This window comes from Ornithorhynchus anatinus, chromosome 8 (genome assembly GCF_004115215.2).
Source record: "Ornithorhynchus anatinus isolate Pmale09 chromosome 8, mOrnAna1.pri.v4, whole genome shotgun sequence".
NCBI classification, from domain to species: domain Eukaryota; kingdom Metazoa; phylum Chordata; class Mammalia; order Monotremata; family Ornithorhynchidae; genus Ornithorhynchus; species Ornithorhynchus anatinus.
The window spans coordinates 64,776,358-64,798,552 of record NC_041735.1 but is presented as its reverse complement, the minus strand read 5'-3'; the positions used below and the strand labels follow the sequence as shown (position 1 = coordinate 64,798,552).

The 22,195-nt window shown below is 42.6% G+C and overlaps 1 protein-coding gene across 6 annotated transcripts in view; it reads right to left on the bottom strand.

Annotated features, from left to right (window-relative positions):
• The window catches only part of DGKB (diacylglycerol kinase beta), a 609,664-nt gene that overhangs the window by 393,584 nt on the left and 193,885 nt on the right, over positions 1 to 22,195 (bottom strand). For all 6 annotated transcript variants that reach the window (XM_039912948.1, XM_029070029.2, XM_029070032.2 and 3 more), the window contains one exon: positions 3,813 to 3,929. In XM_039912948.1, the coding sequence (XP_039768882.1) occupies positions 3,813 to 3,929 (117 nt within the window). The remainder of the gene's footprint in view (positions 1 to 3,812; positions 3,930 to 22,195) is intronic.

Here is a 22,195-nt window from a genome sequence, read left to right as displayed (position 1 = left end):
AAACAACTGGAAATAGGAACTTTTCATCCTGAGCTCTAGGCATAGGCATGGCTGAAGCAAAATGTCAGATCTACGAGGCTTTTCTCAACAAAGGTCAGCCAACCTTGCATGAAAGAGGCAAAGATTCCTTCCCTCTGCAACACAGTTTTAAGCCACTCTTGTTTTTCCTCTACATATATTCTCAGATGTGAACGGCTTAAAAACTTTTCTCCTTCTTAATCTATTTTAATCATGTCTGGCTATTTATTGCCATTCCAGTGATGTTTGTTCCTGCGTATTAAGAGTAAACCCGTGGTGCTTTAGCTCTGACAAAGATGGAGTACCTAACTACCTCTATTTGAAGTCCCTTAGGACTGAGGTTAATTAATGAGACTCATCCTAAGGTTATACATGATCTATTACTTCCTCTAATTAGAAATAATAATCCTGATCATTATGCTGGTTAGCTAGAAAGAAATAAGATGAATGTGCCTAACTATGATTAATAGTCTTCTCTAAGAAACGGAGATCTCTACTGTCATGGAGATATCTGCAAACTCTGCTGAGACTCAGTGCTTTTCCAGAATATCTGTACTTTTACGAAATGTACAGATGACTTTCATTTTTCTACAGGGTTTCTTTTTTCCCGAATTACTGGAAAAATATGATCACTTGCGCTTGCGATCAATATTCCCAGGCTCGCAAGATAGAAAGCAACCACCTTCATTTTGGTGAATAGGTGGGGCTGCTCCATCCCCAGCCCCTCAACCAAAGCTCAATGTTTTCTAAATTGCATTTCTCTAAATTATGAGACGATTCCATGCATTTCAGGCCATTCAATTAAGTTATGAATTTATTACTGCATGAGGTCATTTGCTAATTTAAAGTGAACCATCGGGGTGTTACAAGTTTGATGCTATTCCCTACAAAGAATTCATTAGATTTTTCTATTCAACAAAGTCACATCTAGCTGAGAAATTTCAATATGTCTTAAATCACACTCAGAAGGCACATATGCCAAAATATGTAAGATCTTTCCAAAGTTTCTATGGTGCGTAGGCTTCCGTGCCAGTAATAGGTATGTTCCATATGGAGGTGACCTCCTCATGCTGCTTATGTTAACATTTTGTCCAACTTTGTATATTAACAAGAAGCTACCCACAATCAGCACACAACAACAAAAAAAGAGAGGGATGGCATAATAACGCAGGGGAATTAGCATGGAACTGGACTTATTTTCCAATCAAATGTATGTAGGGTCTGTATGCATATTCTAAGTCTCTCCACCCCAGTATATTAAAAACTATACTAAAAGATATCCTTTCATTCATTCGATCATATTTATTAAATGCTTATTCTGTGCAGGGTGCTGTACTAAGCGCTTGGGAAAGTACAATACAACAATGAACAGTGACATTCCCAGCCCACAACGAGCTCACAGTCTGTTGGGAGAGTCAGATATCAATACAAACAAATATATTTGCAGGTATTTACGTAAGTGTTGTGGGCTGGAAGGTGGGAGAAGATCAAAGGGAGCACTTCAGGGCAACTCAGAAGAGAAAGGGAGATGAGGGAAAGTGGGGTTCAGTCTGGGAAGGCTTCTTGGAGGAGATGTGTCTTCAATGTGGCTTTGAAGGGGGGAGAGTAACTATCTGTCAGATTTGAGGGGGTCACCCAGGCCAGAGGTGGGATGTGGGCCAGGGGTCGGCGGCGAGACAGGCGAGATCAGGTTACAGTGATAAGGTTGGCACCAGACGAGCAAAGTGTGTGGGTTGGGTTGTAGAAGGAGAGAAGACAGGTGAGCGCTTACTATGTGCACAGCACTGTTCTAAGCGCTGGGGGAGATACAGGGTAATCAGGTTGTCCCACTTGAGGCTCACAGTTAATCGCCATTTTACAGATGAGGGAACTGAGGCACAGAGAAGTTACGTGACTTGCCCACGGTCACACAGCTGACGAGTGGCAGAGCCGGGATTTGAACCTATGACCTCTGGCTCCCAAGCCGGGCTCTTTCCACTGAGCCACGCTGCTTCCTGTTTCACGCTGCTTTAAAGCCAATGGTGAGGAGTTTTTGTTTGGCAGGGAGGTGGATGAGCAACCACGGGAGATTTTGGAGGAGGGAGTGACGTCTCCTGAATGTTTTTGTAGAAAGATGATCCAGGCAGCGGATTGAAGTCTGGACCGGAGTAGGGAGTGACAGGAGGTTGGGAGGTCAGCAAGGAGCCTGATGCAGTTACCTTGGCACGATAGGATGAGTGATTGTATTCACATGGTAATGGTTTGGATGGAGAGGAAAGGGCAGATATGTGTATATGTGTGCATCTATATGTGGATATGCATGTATTTATAGTTAATGGCATTTGTTAAGTGCTCACTAAGTGTCAGGCACTGTACTAAGCATGTAGGTAGATACCGTTGCTGGGCAGGGATTGTCTCTGTCGCCAAATTATATCTTCCAAGCGCTTAGTACAGTGCTCTGCACACAGTAAGTGCTCAGTAAATACGACTGAGTGAATACAAGATAATCAAGTTAGACACAATCCACATGGGGCTCACATTCTTAATTCCCATTTCACAGAAGAGGTAACTGAGGAACGGAAAAGTAGAAATTCTTGCCCTAGGTCACCCAGTAGACGAGTGACAGAGCTGGGATTAGAACTCGTGGCGCAGTGGAAAGAGCCCGGGCTTTGGAGTCAGAGATCTTAGGTTCGAATTCCGCTCTGCAACTTGTCAGCTGTGTGACTATGGGCAAGTCACTTCATTTCTCTGTGCCTCAGTTATCTCATCTGTAAAAAGGGGATTAAGACTGTGAGCCCCATGTGGGACAACCTGATTCCCCTGTGTCTACCCCAGTGCTTAGAATAGTGCTCTGCACATAGTAAGCGCTTAACAAATACCAACATTATTAACTCGGGTCCTCTGCCTCCCAGGTCCATGCTGTAGCCAATAGTCCACGCTGCTTCAACAATCTATATTTTATCAATTTAAATAAATAAATAAATAAACAAACAAATAAATAAATGAAAAAATAAGTAATAAATCTGAATTTCAAAATATTCCTGTCCAGTGTGTTGCATATTTTCATGAAAATCACATCTAGGTTCAAAAGAATTATTAATGTACTAGAATGGTCCTCAGATATTCACCAATATTCATTCTCCGTAAGTGACTTTTCCCTGAACAAGGACACGATAATTACAGTGTTACAAAATACCTACTTATTGAAAAGCAGCATCGCCTTGTGGAAAGAACACAGGTCTGGGAGTTAGAAGGTCACCGGATCTAATCCCAGCTCTGCCATATGTCTGCTGTGTGACCTTGGTCAAATCCCTTAACTTCTCTGCGCCTCATTTACCTCATCTGAAAAATGGGGTTAAAGCTATGACTCCCCTATGGGACATGGACCAGATGATCTGGTATCCTCCCCAGGGCTTAGTACAGCGCCTGGTTCAAAGTAAGCGCTGAACAAATACTAGGAAAAAAAATATTCACAAAGCATTTAACATCAAATCACTAAAGCTGTCCTACCATTTTAATGGAAAAGTAGAGCACTGAAAGTATGCAAACAACGGCGTTTATTGAGTGCTTACTGTGTGCAGAGCACTGTACTGAACGCTCGTACACATCTCTTTATATAGTTCGCAGATATCCTGGAAGACACCTTGTCTATCAGCTTCTGACGGGGATAGACATGCACGTAAACATGGGTGAGGGCAGGATGCAACCATGTTCTCCTGCTGGTAAATCTGTCATTTATGTCAGTGTGCTGATGTCTGACAAGATAAATCCAGGCAGAATAAATAAGGGGCTTCAAATGCTCAGAAAAGACATACCTGCAGGCCTTGTCCATCTACAGTCACGGAATTTGCTCTTTGCATTTTATTCCGATCGCTTAGTTTATTTGCCTGCTGTGAACCGCTCTTGTCTTTTTTCACAGTTGCTTGTCGTTCCTATCAAGATAAAAACAGATGCTATACAAGCAGGTGGAGGCATGGAAATTAAACAGAGAGAGGGTCACACAAGAGCAATTCTAGTCTAAAGATCTAGGCTCAGATTCCACTTTGATTGGAGATTAAATGAGTGCAGTTGATTTCATTCTAGTTCTTTGGTGAATGTAATAACTGTGAAGTTCATATGCCATTACCTTGGCCCCATTTGTCCAGGAACTGTTCCCACCAAAAAAAAAAAGTATGAAAGAAAATTATATGCCACTTATATTCTTTAGGAATTATATTCTGGGATTCGGGTACAGTGCCAGTTTAAGTACCGGCCAAAAGAGACACTGTAATTCCAACAAGCTGTAGTTTCAAGGGATGATCCTATGTGTTCAAGTTGATAAATTGATATTATTAACTCATTATTAACTAGTCAACTATCGTGTATTAGATCGATTTTGTTGAATGTTTACTGTGCGCAGAGCATTATACTAAACACTTAGGTGAGTACAGTATAACATTTGGTAGATACGTACTCTGCTGACAATGAGCTTATTCTTTGTCATGAAAAATATCATACAACATTTCTGAAAACATAAATGTTAAACAGTTCATGTCATAAGAGCTGATAATTTCCAGGAGAGTGCATTCTACATAAGGCCATTAAGAACCCTAAAATAAGATGCAGATTTTCCTTCTCAGATGATTGAGCATAAATGCTATGCCAGTCTCGTTTGTGACATATAATTTTGATAAGTCTTATGCTAAATGGAAAAGAATATTACCTCAGCCAGTCTATAATTCCTTGACCTTCCCACACCTGCCAGTCTTGGCATACAGAGCCTACCCAGTAAATGCCACAAAAAGGATCGAGAGCAAATGATAACACAGTTCGACCATTTTCAAATCGCTGCCAAGAGTTCCAAAATTTCTTCTAACAATGAAATAACCGGTTCAGTTTGGGTTTCTGAGAAGGCGGTTGGTCGATATCACTGATGGAAAACTACTCCCGCTACATTACCCGGTGCAAACCTGATTCTTGCTTACTTCCAAGCTGTGCTAAGAAGTAGAAAAAAAAAGGCTTCATACCACTGAGAGGTGTTTCGAGATGTCTATTTTCTCTCAAACCAACCTACTCAAGTGTGTCTCATTCTCACTGCTCTCTCCGTCAACCTCTTGTTCACACCCTCCCTCCTCTTTGGAAATCACTCCCCGTCGTATCTGGCAGACCTCTGTTCTCCCCATCTTTTTTTTTTTTTTTTTGGTTTATTTGTTGGTTTGCTTCTTTTTTTAATGGTAATTGGTAAGTGGCTACTAAATTCCAGGCAGGTACTAACCGCTGGGGTAGATACAAGTTAATCAGGTTGGAGACATTCCATGCCCCCTGTGGGGCTCACAATCTTAATCCCCATTTTACAGGTGAGCTAACTGAGGCACAGAGAAGTTAAGTGACTTGCCCAAGAACACACAGTAGACAAGTGGCAGAGTCAGAATTAGAACTAAGGTCTCCTTAGCAGCGTGGCTCAGTGGAAAGAGCATGGACTGGGGAATCGGAGATCATGGGTTCATATCCCAACTCTGCCGCTTGTCAGCAGTGTGACTTTGGGCAAGTCACTTCACTTCTCTGTGCCTCAGTTACCTCATCTGGAAAATGGGGATTAAGACTGTGAGCCCTGCGTGGGACAACCTGATCACCTTGCATGCCCCCCAGAGCTTAGAACAGTGCTTTGCACATAGTAGGTGCTTAACAAACGCCATCATTATTATTCTGAATCGTGGCACGAGCTCTTTCCACTATGCAACACTGCTTCTCGTCAAAGCCCTTCTGAAATCACATAATAATAATAATGATATTTGTTAAGCGCTTACTATGCGCCAAGCACTGTTTCAATCACTGGATCACTTGGGGAAGCAGCATGGCTCAGTGGAAAGAGCCTGGGTTTCAGAGTCAGAGGTCATGAGTTCGACTCCCAGCTCCGCCACTTGTCAGCTGTGTGACTGTGGGCAAGTCACTTCACTTCTCTGTGCCTCAGTTACCTCATCTGTAAAATGGGGATTAACTGTGAGCCTCACATGGGATGACCTGATTACCCTGTATCTCCCCCAGCACTTAGAACAGTGCTCTGCACATAGTAAGCACTTAACAAATACCAACATTATTACAAGGGAATCAGACTGTCCCACGTGGGGCTCACAGTCTTAATCCCCATTTGCCAGATGAGGGAAATGAGGCACAGAGAAGTGAAGTGCTTTGCCCAAGGTCACACAACAAACAGGTGGCAGAGCCGGAATTAAAAGATTAGAACCCACGTCCTCTGACTTCCAAGCCCATGTTCTTTCCACTAAGTCATGCTCCTTCCAGGAGGTTTTTCCTGATTAATCTTTCCTTTCCTCACACTAATTCCATGCCTATTACCCACCACCCACCGACATCAACTCCTTCCCCATCCCCAAATCCAGTAACACTTATATCCTTCCCTTTAAATTCTGTTGCTTCTTCTAACATAATCTATGTGTGCCAGTCTCCCTCCCTAGATGATAAATTCCTTGAAGGAAAGGGCCATACCTTCTAACTTGATTATACTTTCCGAAGTACATAGTTACAATTCTCTGGACAGAGTAAATACATGCTATTAGTTGATTCTGATACTTTTATCCTACCATTTAGCATTTACCTCTAAAAATATTTCAACTCTAGGGGAGCAGAAGAAAGAAAATGACGAACAAATTTGTCTTCCGTAGCATATATTTTCATGGCTCGATTGAACCACACGATAACATTTTGTTTTAGATACAAAGCAGAACCAAATCCTGATGTCAGAAACAGGCCTCAACGAGTGCAGAAGCCTAGCCATCTCCTATCCAGGTACCAATCGATTATATTTATTGAACGTTTCCTGTGTGTAAAGCATTATTCTCAGTGCGTGGGAGAGTAAAATATAACAGAGTTGGTAGACAAGTTCCCTCCATACGAGAAGGGGGGGCAAACATTAATACACATGGAAAAAAGCATGTAGTTATAGCAGGTTATTTATTATATTATTTTTATATTATTTGACATCAGTTGTGATGGAGAAGTTTCTTCGCAAGAGAAACCATCAATAGTATATACTCAGCACTTAAAATATTGCGAAACCCTGTATTAAGTGCCTGGGAGAATATAGCAGAGTTGGTAGACATGTCCCCAGACCACAATGAGCTTACACTAATAATGAAAAGAAAATGCTCACCCATGTCCTCTTCACTTTGTTTTCTGTGTTGTACACAAAAGTTCTATAATTCCACAAGATAAATGGCGCCTTACTAATTAAGGCAAATTGTGGTTCAGCAAGAAAAATTGTTCTGTAAGATAACTGATGTGGGAAATGGTAGTTTTATTCCATATAATTTTTTATGGTATTTGTTTAGTGTACACTAAGTGTCAGGGAGTATGCTAAACACTGGGGTAGATACAAGTGAATCCTTTTGGATACGGTCCCACGTGGGGTTCACAGTCTTAATTCCCATTTTACAGCTGAGGTAACTGAGGCACACAAAAGTTAAGTGACTCGCCTAAATTCACACATCAGAGCAGGGATTAGAACCCATGTCCTTCTGACTCTCAGCCCCGTGCTCTCTCCAGTAGGCCACGCTACTTCTCATTGTGCAAGTGTCAAAAAAATAGCTGCTCTACTAAGAGAAAGAGAGGCAAATTAGAGACCCTAAATTCGTAAGTGGAAGATTGTGCGTATTGATATTCCAGGATTTTTGAATAGCAAGCCCATTTTGTTCAATGCACGCCTACTGTTAAGCACAAAATTCCACCAAAAGCAGAACCACACATACCCAAACAATAGACTGCATTAAATTTTCCAAAGAATGAAAATAATTGGAATGAAAGAGTAAAAAAGACTGGCATTAGGGGTAAATATATATGTATGAAAAATAGAATAAAGAGGGGTCTGATTTTTCAACTTCTCCTCTGACGATGGTTTTTTCTACATCCCGCTGAGTGTCAAAGGTAGAGTATTTGTACATCTCAGAAAACTACTTTCACAAAAAGGATGTTTACCACAATGCCTAAACCTGCTGCTATTGATCACTCGCAGAGAACAAGCTGCAAGTGATGATTACCTCAAGCACAGTTTTTTTTTTTTTCTTTTAACTCAGCATGAGAGACAGACAGCAGCAAAAACACCTCCACTGGCACAAAGAAGAGTGCTTTCTGCCAACAACTTTCATCACTCCGCTCCTCTATCTTGCTGTCGGCTTAGCTCTGCCACTTATGTAACTGGGCACTAAACTCTTGGATCGACTGGAGTCGGGCCCCAAGAATTTCCAGATCTTAGGTGTTTTCACCTCAAGTGGTGCATGTTTTTAAAGAACGTAAGATCTCCACTGGGGCCTGAGGGTCAGCACACTTAGCCGTGGCGACAAACTTCATAAGCGGAGATGATCTCAACATACAAGCCAACGGCAGTACTTCTGAGCTGTTAACCTCAGAGCCGTCAGAACTAACTGTGTCTTTAAATATACCTTCACAGATCCTAACCCCTAAAAGCACCAGAGGCTAGAGCTACCATTTTGTTTTGCTGCAATCATGGGGGAGCAGACAAACCTATGGAGAACTCCTTGCCCTTTCTCTAGCGGTTAATGGCGAAGAAACCAATGGTGAAATATTCACTTTGCATTCCGACCTCTTGCTGTTTCTAGTCTGTGGCCTGGAGAAGCAGGGTGGTCTAGTGGAAAGAACCCGGGTTTAGGAGACAGAGGACCTGGCTTCTAAGCAGCGTGGCTCAGTGGAAAGAGCCTGGGCTTCGGAGTCAGAGGTCATGAGTTCGACTCCCAGCTCTGCCACTTGTCAGCTGTGTGACCGTGGGCAAGTCACTTCATTTCTCTGTGCCTCAGTTACCTCATCTGTAAAATGGGGATTAACTGTGAGCCTCACGTGGGACAACCTGATTACCCTGTATCTACCCCAGCGCTTAGAACAGTGCTCTGCACATAGTAAGTGCTTAACAAATACCAACATTATTATCCCAGCTCTGCTATGTGGCATTGGGCTATTGGCTTCACTTCTATATGCCTCAGTTATTTCATCTGTAGAATGGGAATTCAGTATCTGTCCTCCCTCCTACTGAGACTGTTAACTCCATGTGTGGCCTGATTATCCTGTATAATGATAATGATGACTGTGGTTTTTGTTAAGCGCTTACTATATGCCAGGCATCCTGGCATATTTCATCTGTAGAATGGGGATTCAATATCTGTCCTCCCTCCTACTGAGACTGTGAACTCCATGTGGGGACTGATTATCTTGTCTAGTGATAATAATGATAACTGTGGTATTTGTTAAGTGCTTACTATGTGCCAGGCACCCTACTAAGCGCTGGGGTGGATATAAGCAAATCAGGTTGGACCGCAGTCCCTGTCCCTCATGGGGCTCACCATCTTCATCCCCATTTTCCAGATGAGATAACTGAAGCACAGAGAAGTGAAGCGACTTGCCCAAGGCCACACAGTGGACAAATGGCGGATCCGGGATTAGAACGTGTGGCCTTCTGACTCCCAGGCCCATGCTCTATCCACTAAGCCATGCTATTTCTACCCCAACACTTAGTACAGTCCTTGGCATATAGTAAGCATTTAACAAATACCACAACTACTATTTCCTATCACCTCTGCATAATGTATAGAAAAGCATAGGAAAGCGCGTCACGTGTAGAAAAGCACCCTCTAGATTGTAAGCTCTTCGTGGGCAGGGCAAGTGTCTACCAACTCTGTTGCTTTCTATTCTCCCGAGCACTTAGTACAGTATTATACACACAGGTATCGCTCAATAAATACCACCGATCGAGTGATTGGAAATATGCAGCACGATCCGAACCTACGAATTGACACTGTAGACATAGTTCTGTTCAGTAGTGAGTTCCCAAACGGCGACTTTACCTTGGCAGGGAACTGATCTATGTTAATTATTCCCTTGCCTCCCACGGGGCAAGGGGTTCTGATCTTATGGCTTCGGTTTCTAGTGGAGATGGGTTCCAGAGGCCATAGGCGTGAACCGCCTTCCAGAATCGGCGGTGCCAAGTCTGCTGTCATGGTTACCAACATGCGAGCCATAAATGGGCAATAGTATCATGCCAGGACGAGTCCTACCCTGTAGAGACAGGAAGTAACTCTTGGCGAGCAGTCGTGAGACACGGCAGTGTGAAGACCCACGAAACTGAGATGCGGCTGACATTGGAAGAGTCACCTCAGAGGAATGTCTCTGCTATCCTGAGTACTGACGATAATAATAACAATAATAATTGGCACATTTCTTAAGCACTTTCAATGTTCCAGGCAGTGTACTAAGCTCTGGGGGAGGTACTAGGGAATCATGTTGGATGCAGTCCCTGTCCCACATGGGGCTCTGCTCACAATCTTAATTCCCATTTTACAGAGGAGGTAACTGAGGTCCAGAGAAGCTAAGTGACTTGTCCAAGGTCATTCAGCAGACAGGTGGCAGAGGTAGGATTAGAACCCAGGTCCTTCTGACTCCCAGGGCTGTGCTCTATCCACTAGGCCACGCTGCTTCTCTGCCTTTGAGGTCTTTTTGCTGACCTCCCTGCATCCATCTCGCCCCGTGCCAGGCCCCGCTTCTCTCTGCTGCCTGGATCAATGTTTTCGAAAAAAAGTTGCGTCTGTTTCTCGCTGCTCCTCAAGAGCTTATAATCTTCGCCCTTCCTCAGTTGCATCAAATAGAAACTCCTTACCATTGGCTATAAGGCACACAACCTGCTCTCCTCTCCTACCTGAACACCAACCTACTCACTGTACCTCGAATTCCTCTGTTCGGCTGCCTACCCTTTAACCGTATCCCACCTCTAGTCGGAAACTCCTTCCCCGTTTATATCAGATAGACCACCACTCTCCTTACCTGGAAAGGTCTCCTAAAATCCCATCTTCTCCAAGAGGCCTTCATTGACTACGCCCTCATTTTCCCCACTTGCCCTTTTTTCTGCGTTGTGAGAAGCAGCCTGGCTTAGTCAAAGAAGCAGCCTGGGGTAATGGATAGAGCAAGGGCTGGGGAATCAGATGGTCATGGGTTCTAATCCCCACTCTATTTGCCTACTGTGTGACCTTGGGCAAATCACTTCAATTCTCTGTGCCTCAGTTATCTCATCTGTAAAATGGGGATTGAGAGCATGAGCCCCATGTGGGACAGGGACTGTGTCCCACCCGATTTCCTTGTATCCACCTCAGGGCTTAGTACAATACCTGGCACTTAGTAAGCACTTAACAAATACCACAATTTTTATCATTATTATTGGAAAGAGGATGGGCTTGGGAGTCAGAAGTCATGTTCTAATCCTGACCCTGCTACATGTCTGCTGTGTCACCTTGGGCAAGTCACTTAACTTCTCTGGACCTCAATTACCTCAAGTGTAAAATGGGGTTCAAGACTGCGAGCCGCATGATGGACAAGTACTGTGCCCCACCTGATTACCTTGCATCTGCCCCAGTGCTTAGAACAGTTCTTGGTATATAGTAAACATTTAACAAAGACAGTGATTCTTATCGAGAAGCAGTGTGGCTCAGTGGAAAGAGCACGGGCTTTGGAGTCAGAGGTCATGGGTTCGAATCCCTGCTCAACCACATGTCAGCTCTGTGACTTTGGGCAAGTCACTTAATTTCTCAGTGCCTCAGTTACCTCATCTGTAAAATGGGGATTAAGACTGTGAGCCCCACGTGGGACAACCTGATTCCCCTGGCTCTACCCCAGCGCTTAGAACAGTGCTCGGCAAATAGTAAGCGCTTAATAAATACCAACATTATTATTATTATTATTATTACTCACTTAATAATCATCCCACCCCCAGCACTTATATACATATCCTGCAACCTAACATATTTCTGCCCTTCTAGACTTTCAACTCCTTTTAGGCCGGGTTCAGGTCAATCAACTCTATTTTATTGTACTGTCCAGGGAGCTAATTACAGTGCCCTAGACATAGTGAGCACACAACATGTGCCACTGATCGTTTGCACTGACCCACTGAAATGGCCAAAGAAATATGGTCAAGAATTACGTTCTTGCTGCTTCCTGAGGAAAAGTGGACTTTTTATGTGATCTGATTCTCGATCAGGCAAATCTATTTTATTTTTTTTTTCAAAAAAGTATGTGGTGAGTGTCCTGATAACATTGCTGAGTTCTGAACTCTGGTACTGACTCACAACTGACTCCATGAATTCTGACACCATCTATGCCTACCTGATTGACAGGTTGCATGTCTGGATCTTATAGCCTCATCCCTGATTGGTTAGAGGCAGGCATCAATCAGACAGCATCACCACTGTGGCCATTCCACTGTGGCCACTCCGAGTGATCACCATTATTGGCCAAGCGGGGATTATCTCAGAGGGGAAGCCTCCCTTTAATTCAATCTTGAATTGACAGAGGTGGCTCCTGAAGGAATTGGGCCAGCTCCCTCGGGATCCATGAGGTGAATGGAGAGACAGAGTCATCAGCATCTCCAAATAACAACCGTCACTCAGGCCCAGGGAATCAGAAGACACCCAGGAGTATCCAATTTCCCAGCATGTCTCACCACCTCCAAATGCATAAGATTCACTTGCTTGACTATGCTCCTTAGGAAGAAAACACAGAAAGGGCTAATCGGGTTCTGCTAACTACAGTTCTTAAACAATTTTGGCATTAAAACAGTTTACCATTTAGGTTTCCCTTGTTTTAATCGGTGTTAAATAAACAGCAATAGAAGATGTTCAGGAGAGAAGAAATATAAGTTAGGTTGGTTTGAGAGAGTCTCCATGTGATTCTACTGTGCTTCATTCATCAATTTTTGAGTTATGTGCAATAAAATTAGACTATTAGTGCAAATGGAGTCTCAACTTTATGGAATAAATCAAATGCAAAGCAATTCTAACTTTTAAATGATACCATATTCTGTTACTTTGAAATCTATTTTTTTTGAAGAACAAGAGGCTTTCAACTGCGTGGTTTGTGTGAAAAGAATATTATTTGGGTCTTTCCTTATGAGATAGTAACCGAATAGGGTACTGTGACAGAATAAGGTAAAGAAGCTGCCAAATTAATGCTGAAGCAAACCTGACACTTTTATTGAAAATAAATGTCAGGATGAAGCGTAGCCACTTATTTTCCAAACAGAAGACATTTATCCTGTGACTGTGTTCTAGTCCAGTGACTTTGTGTCTAATATATGGGCTAAATGATCGATGTAGATGTAATTATTTGTTCTGATGGACATGGGGACGTTGAAACAGTTACTCAGTGTACCATTATGGAAAAAAAAAAAATATGCTTTGATGGCTTGCAGAATTGAATCGTTTTGTGTTTTTAGGAATTTTGTACACTGAAATAAAGGGCCAGAGGTGCAATTTCTTCTGGAGGCCATTCATTATCATTCAGGGGAAGTTATGGGCAACTAACTGTATGAGCTGATATGTTGGACTGCCCAGAGAGATAATGAAAGAAAGCTGCAGAATAAAACCTAAAGGTTACTGGACCAGTCCAAGAAAAATTTGATAGCCCCTCAAGAAATTGGAGTTGTGAGACCCTTCCATTTTTACAAGTATGGAAAACTATGGGGCTGTGCGCCTCAGGAAATGTAACTCCACAAGAGGGTAGAGTCTGATGAAAAAGATAAGTTAACATTTAAACTGAAAACAGAAAAAAAGAGAGGAAGGTATTTCAGTCATTATTACTCTACAAAAGAAACAATGAATGCACAAAAAATGTCCAATCTCTAATTTCCACTCATTTTCTCTCACACACACAAGGCATGATGGTAATGGTAACTCACCCAGCCCCACAGCACTTATGTCCATATCTGTAACTTATTTACTCATATTAATGAATGCCTCTCCTTCTAGACTGTAAGCTCATTGCGGGGAGGGAATTTGTTTATTATTATTTTGTACTCTCCCAAGTGCTTAGTACTGTGCTCGGCACAAAGTAAGCACTCAATAAATGTAATTGAATCAATGACTGCGTAGTTTGTCCCTGAAGCTCCAGACAAATGACCTCATTTTGTTAGCTAAAGCGTTGTTTGTTGGTAAGGCTTAACTTTTCCCAAGTTTTAATACTTTCCCATTACTTCTTTCTCAACATTTTCCCTCTTTTTCCATTATCCAAAATTCCTAAATCCTCATGTCGTTGAAGCTGTGAGTATTTTCAACTCTGCCTATCTCTGTATTATAATGAACTGGACATATTCACAAAATAATCTGAATTTAAGATCGACAAAGGACCACAGAGTTACAATCTTGCTTTAAAAATATGTCATAAGAGCCACATTCAAAAATTCTGGGTGCTACCATCTGGTGATCTTTTATAATGAGACCAAAACAGGGATTAAGTGCTTACTATGTGTCAAGCATTGTACTAAGCGCTGGTGTCGATACAAGCTAATCGGGTTGAAAACAGCCCTGTCCCACACGGGGCTCATGGTCTTAATCTCCATTTTACAGATGGGGTAACTAAGGCACAGAGAAATGAAGTGACTTTCCCAAGGTCACACAGCAGGCAAGTAGCAAAACTGGGATTAGAACCCAAGTCCTACTGACTCCAAGGCCCGTGCTCACTCCACTGGGTCAAACTTCTTCTCCTGGGCTTCAAGGGACTCCTCTTTTGCCCAGTCTATCCAATCTCAGAGAGGGGAGAGAGTTATGCTAGTTCATTCCCACTCCAAGCCCTACCTGATGCTTTCAGATAAAGGATGCCAGAATCTCATCTGTGACTACCGGAAATCCAATACCCTTCTGGAAATATCACATATTCACCTATTTTTGTGTTTTTCTCTTAAATTCATTGGTTCACTTATATTTACTGAGCACTGACTGTGGACAGAGCACCCTACTAAGCACTTGGAAAAGTACAATATGGTAATAAAGAGTGACAATCTCTGGCCAAAACAAGGTTATAGTCTAGATTGAATATTTTAGAACAGTGTCTGGAACATAGTAAGTGCTTAACAAATATCATTATTATTATTATTATTATCCTGAAATAAGGCAGTAAAATAGTAAACCAAAATGAAGATTTCTATTTATCTGAGAGCAATAATAATAATAATAATAATGTTAGTATTTTTTAAGTGCTTACTATGCGCAGAGCACTGTTCTAAGCACTGGGGGAGAGACAGGGTAATCGTGTTGTTCATTCATTCATTCATTCATTCAATAGTATTTATTGAGCGCTTACTATGTGCAGAGCACTGTACTAAGCGCTTGGGATGAACAAGTCGGCAACAGATAGAGACAGTCCCTGCCGTTTGACGGGCTTACAGTCTAATCGGGGGAGACGGACAGACAAGAACAGTGGCACTAAACAGCGTCAAGGGGAAGAACATCTCGTAAAAACCGATGGCAACTAAATAGAATCGAGGCGATGTACAATTCATTAACAAAATAAATAGGGTAACGAAAATATATACAGTTGAGCGGACGAGTACGGTGCTGTGGGGATGGGAAGGGAGAGGTGGAGGAGCAGAGGGAAAAGGGGAAAATGAGGCTTTAGCTGCGGAGAGGTAAAGGGGGGTGGCAGAGGGAGTAGAGGGGGAAGAGGAGCTCAGTCTGGGAACGCCTCTAGGAGGAGGTGATTTTTGAGTAGGGTTTTGAAGAGGGGAAGAGAATGAGTTTGGCGGAGGTGAGGAGGGAGGGCGTTCCGGGACCGCGGGAGGACGTGACCCAGGGGTCGACGGCGGGATAGGCGAGACCGAGGGACGGTGAGGAGGTGGGCGGCAGAGGAGCGGAGCGTGCGGGGTGGGCGGTAGAAAGAGAGAAGGGAGGAGAGGTAGGAAGGGGCAAGGTGATGGAGAGCCTCGAAGCCTAGAGTGAGGACCCACGTGAGGCTCACAGTTAATCCCCATTTTACAGATGAGGTAACTGAGGCACAGAGAAGTGAAGTGACTCGCCCACAGTCACACAGCTGACAAGTGGCAGAGCTGGGAGTCAAACTCATGACCTCTGACTCCAAAGCCCAGGCTCTTTCCACTGAGCCACGCTGTTTCCCTCACTCTCAATCTTTCATTTATATAGTGGTCTACTTATATATGCCATTTTTTTTTGTAATTTTGAGCATGGAAGCAAAATATGGTATAAAGATTTGAGGGGGATGAAGTAGGAGGCCTCAAAAAACTAATAGGCCAGAAAAATATCAATTGGAATCTTTTCAACCCTGACTGGAAGCTCTCGTATCTTGACAGAGACTTGGGGTGAGTTGGGGGAGATTTCTCCCTTTTTGCTTCCACAGTCCTAGGCCCTGGGATAGAGACGAGACAACCAGGTCAGCCTTGGTCACTGTCCCCCAAGTTTATGGAAGAGAGAGAACAGGTAATAAATACCCATGGAAAATATTCCTCCTAAGATATGACCTGTATTTGATTTAATGGTGGTATTTCTTAAACTCTGACAACATACCAAGCATTATGCTAAGATCTGAGATAGAGACAAGATAGTCAGATAATAATAATAATTGTGAAGCTCTGACTCTGGGCTAAGCACTGTTCTAAGTGCTGGGGTATTAATAATAATGTTGGCATTTGTTAAGTGCTTATTATGTGCCGAGCACTGTTCTAATACAAGATAATTAGGTTGTCCCACATGAGGCTCACAGTCTTAACCCCCATTTGACAGATGAGGGAACTGAGGCACCTAGAAGTTAAGTGACTTGCCCAAAGTCACACAGTTGACAAGTGGTGGAGCCGGGATTAGAACCCATGACCTCTGACTCCTAGGACCGTGCTCTTTCCACTGAGCCACGCTGCTTCTCAATAATAATCATTATGGTATTTGTTAAGTGCTTACTATGTGGCAAGCAATGTTCTAAGCACTGGGGTAGATGATTAGAAGGTAATCAGGTTGTCCCACATGGGGCTCACAGTCTTAATCCCCATTTTGTAGTTGAGATTACTGAGGCACAGAGAAGTGAAGTGACTTTCCCAGTGTCACACAGCAGCCATATGGCAGAGGTGGGATTAGAACCCACTTCTTCTAACTCTCAGGTCTGTGCTCCAGATCAGACACAGTTCCTGATGCACACTGTCTAAGGGAAAGGGAGAACAAATATTTTATCCCCATTTTACAGTTGAAAAAACTGACGTACAGAGAGATTAAACATCTTGTCCAAGGTCATCCAACAGGCAATCTGCTTCCTCTCACAAAGTCCTGCACTCATCTCACAAAGACAAGTTGCGTTTCTCTGTATTGGTTCATAGTTTCTTCACTTTCCCAGAGTTGAAGAATGAGGGAAAGACTGTATTTCCTCATTTCCGGTTTTGCAGTTTAACCCAACAGTTGTCACAGTATTTTAAAAGTTCCTTACACAGGCCTCAGTAACATCTGTTAGGGTCCAGCGAAATTGGACGCAGGTGTTAATGCAATGAGAACGTACTATTTGGCCGCAAAACTGTTTTCTCAAACTCTCAAGATGGCAAATACAAGCAACCTGCAGTATTTTCAAATAGTAAAATCTAATAAGAGCAGAAGGGGTATTCAAGGTTTTGAAGTCCTTTCTTTTTACCTAACAGTTTTACATTTCTAGTCGGGTATTTCTCTATAAAATCAGGCCTGATTTGTGACTATTTAGAAGCAGGTTTTTTGTTGTTGTTGTTGTTTTTGTTTTAAGGTGGAGAGCCACTGATATCTCAGTAATTAGCATCTAAAACCAATCCCTTCTGAGGGAGGTCCTTAATGCTTAGACACTATTGGTATGAATGAAGAACACAAATTGCACAACACGGCCTATGGTTATAGACCTGCGTGTTTCTGCTGAAAGAACAATTACCAGGAGTGTTCAGTGAAAGATAGAGGATCCATGTTAATACCCCAAAACAATATATCAAGCAGCACATTATCTCCTCTCCCCACTCCTTAGAAAATAATAGAGGTATAATAGAATTTATTTTTTCCCAAGATATTCACTGATCTCATGCCAATGCATTTTCTAACCAGGTTAAAGCCTAAATCTGCACTCAGGCTAGGTTAGAATTCAATTGAGTTATTTTTATTATTTTTTTTTATATATACTGGCTGCCAGTCAACCTTATCATGAACTTTCATTATGTGCATGTAATTAATTGGGTTCAGTGAACAATATCAGCATAGAGTTATAGACTCTTTTCCCCGACCATATAATTAGAATATAATTACCCACAGGATATCAGACTGATGCAAAACCTTTCCTCTAAATGTGCCCTCATTAGGAAACAAGTCTCAATGTACATTTATTCAATCAGTGTGAATTAATTAAAATGTTACTGAAATAAAAGAGGGTAGCAATAGAGTGTATCTGACATCTATTAAGAGACTATCGCTGGAGATCCACATGCCCAGTTACGTTTAAACCCCATCAGTTCAACTTAGGAACTTTGCCATCCAATATCGGGCTCATCCAATAAATAGGCCACGAATGAAGTGATGTTCTTCTGAAGGCGCTCTTTCACGTACTATTTTCTCACTTTGTCACTTCAAGAATCGTTCTTAGGTAAGGGGAAATAATTACACTATAAAAACTGTTGACTTTCAGGTTAGGGTTAGCTGTGATATCGGGTGGTTAGGGGAGGCAGAAAGGGCGGGAGGAGAAGGAGAGCAGGAAGATTAATGTCAGTCTCAGCTACCAGATCTAGGGACTCTAAAGAGTAGGAACAGCATGGCCAGGTGGAAAAAGCACGGGCCTGAGAGTCTGAAGATCAGAGTTCTGATCCCAGTGACCTCAGAAAAGTTACTTGACTCACCTCTGCCTTAGTTTCCTCGACAGTAAAATGGAGATTGTAATATCGTTTCTCCTTCCTACTTAGACTGTGAGCCCCATGTGAGATAGGGACTCTGTCCAAACTGAATGAGCCTGTTGTGGGTAGTGATAGTCTCTCTCTCTCTCTCTCTGTTGCTGAATTGTACTTTCCAAGAGCTTAGCACAGTGCTCTGAACACAGCGAGCGCTCAATAAATATGAGTAAATGAATGGATGAACATGTATCTGCTGCAGCATTCAGAACAATCAATCAATCACCAAGAGATGCAGCATGGCCTAGTGGAAACAGCACAGGCCTCGGATATGGAGAATGTGGTTTTTAATCACACCTCCACCACTGGTCTATTGTGTGACCTGGGACAAGCCTCTTAATTTATCGATGCCTCGGTTTCCTCCACTGTAAAATGGGAAGTAAATACAAATTCTCCCTTCAATTTAGATTGTGAACCCCAAGTGGGACAGGGACTGTGCCCAACCTGATTAACTTGTAACTACCCCAGTGCTTAGAACAGGGCTCGATGCACAGTAAGAGCTTAACAAATACCATGATAATAGCAATATTTGCTGAGCATTTACTGTGGGCAGAACACTCAGTTCTTGACACAATAAATGTTTAGCAGATACCATAAAGTAAAAAGGGATGCTAGGCCCAATAATAATACTAGTGTTAATTGTTTAGCACTTACTATGTGACCAGGACAGCACTAAGCGCTGCGATGGATTCAGGGCAATCAGGTGAGACACAGTCTCTATCCCACATGGGGTTTACAGTCATTGGGGCAAGAAGGAAACAATACTATCCCAAGCGTTTCAATGAGAAAACTGAGGCACAGTGAAGTGACTTTCCCAAGATAACACAGGAGACAAATGACAGAGCTGGGATTAAAACCCACTTTTTTTTCCACGGGACCAGGCTGATTCTCTGTAAACAGCCCGGCATATAGCCAAGCAGGACAGCTCCTTGAAAGACGTTTTGCCTCCTCTTTTGCCTCCTTGTGAAGTTCCACTTCCCCCATTAGGCAGTGCTGCAGACTCTTGGCCACATACATACTGTTAGTTTATCATCTCTCCCATTTTAACAAGGATGATAGAATAACATTCCTGTGAGATGAGGACTTTCAAGTCTTTCAAGGAGTTGCCCTGGTCTACTATATGCAGGGTAGCATAGAGAGAAGTAGCATAGCTTAGGGGATAGAGCCCGGGCCTAGGAGTCAGAAGGTCATGATTTCTAATCCCTGTTATGCCACTTGTCTGCTGTGTGACCTTAGGCAAGTCGCTTCACTTCTCTGGACCTCAGTTACCTCATCTCTAAAATGGGGATGGAGACTGTGAGCCCCACATGGGACAGCGACCATGTCCAACTCGATTTGCTTGTATCCACCCCAGTGTCTAGGACAATGCCTGGCACATAGTAAGGGCTTAACAGACACCACAATTGTTATTATTATTATTTTTATTATGATTATGTGCCAGACTCAGGACTAAGCTGTGGCATCGTTAAAAGCTAATCAGTTTGGATACAGTCCCTGTCCCACATGGGGTTCACAGTCATAATCCTCATTTTACAGACAAGGTATAGAGAAGCAGCGTGGCTCAGTGGAAAGAGCCCGGGCTTGGGAGTCAGAGGCCATGTGTTCGAATCCCGGCTCTGCCACTTGTCAGCTGTGTGACTGTGGGCAAGTCGCTTAACTTCTCAGTGCCTCAGTTACCTCACCTGTATAATGGGGATGAAGAATGTGAGGCTCATTTGGGACAACGTGATTCCCCTGTATCTCCCCCAGAGCTTAGAACAGTGCTCTGCACATAGTAAGTGCTTAACAAATACCAACATTATTATTATTAAGCCCAGAGAAGTGAAGTGACTTGCCCAGTGTCACACAGCAGATGTTAGCGAGGAACATGGCAGTTTAGAGGAAGGGGCAGCTGCCCTGGCTCCGATCCCCGGCCAGGCCCAGTGAGGCCAACCGGAGAGTGTCCTCACAGTCACTGTTCTGACTGGAAGCTCACTGTGGGCAGGGATTGTGTCTGGTAATCGTTATATTGTACTCTTCCAAGCGCTTAGTACAGTGCTCTGCGCACAGTAAGTGTTCAATAAGTATGACTGAATGAATGAACGAGTTAGCAAAAAACTAGGTTGGGGACAGTCATAAAAGTTGGGAAGAGGTGCTAAAGAATTATTAAAAGGATGAGAAAGTATCACTGTGCTTGAGTGGTGGTCATCAGGCCCTCCTCACGCATTCATTGAGCCTCTGGGTGAAATTCTATCAATCAATCTATCACATTATTGAGTACTTCCTGCTTTCACAGAACTGTCCAAAGTGTTTGGGAGAGTACATAGAGTTGGTAGAACCATTCTTTGCCCTCACTGAGCTTATTTTATCTTCCAACCCAATATGGACCCCACTCCAAGACAAATCCTGGGTCCAAAGACAACTCAAATCCAATCTACCCCAATGTTTAGCATAGTGCTTGGGCCATAGTAAACACTTAACAAGTACCCCAATTATTAGAAAATTCCTAAACTGTGGTTGTGCTTACAACCTTCATCCACTGAGTCATTTAGGTGAAATTCTATCATAAAGATCTATCTTTGTTCTACGCTTCTGTAGCCTGCATATATATATCTATATCTAGATAGATAGATAGATATAGATATATATGGGGTTATAATGAAAAGTTGCACTGGTGGTCAGAGACTGCTGTCCTAATTAAGACAGAAAGACCTGTTTCTGCTCTCATTCTGTTCTTCAAGGAACTGCTTCAAGAAAAGATGTGGGTTCTGTTTTATCCTGAGGAAGCCCTGGCTAGATCAGTTTCACCAACTGGAAGAAAAGGAAGAAATCTCACTGTGCAATAACTGAATTTTGAAGGAAGAATATGGTTATAGATTCTGAAATAATGTCCATCTATGAACAAACTTCATCTTAACCTATCTCTATTTCTCATCATCACCTTCAGAATAGCTATTTTCTCACTTTTCGTGAGGAGAAACTGCACATTACATTAACCAAACAGGTAATTTGGCTTTTAGATGCCTGTGATTTGGGCTTCCCACTAACAGTCATGCCTTTAAGATAACATTAGTTTTGAAGTAGGTTTAAACCCCAAAGTTAAAGTATTTTTCACACCAAGCCTGAGCAGTCCTGATTACCTCAGATAACTCAGAGCTTTCAGGTACTCTAATTGCCCCATAAAACCTATGTACATATCTCTATTTTCTCTCCCTTCTTCCTACCTGTAAGACAGATATGTGACTGCCTCAGTACATTATAAATTATTTGAAGGCAATGATGAAGTCTACTAATTTTATTTCATTCTACCCAGTACTTACTACAGTGCTCTGCCCACAGTAAGTGTTTAACAGATATTACTGATTGATTTATCTGTTCCTGAATGAAATGGATGTTATGGAAAAAATGTGTCAGTAGCTTTTCTTTTATGTTTTTTCCAGGAATTCTTTCATTTTGAGCACGGTAGTGAAACCCAAGTGTCCATTTAAAGTCTTGTCTTATGCTGTCGAGTCTATC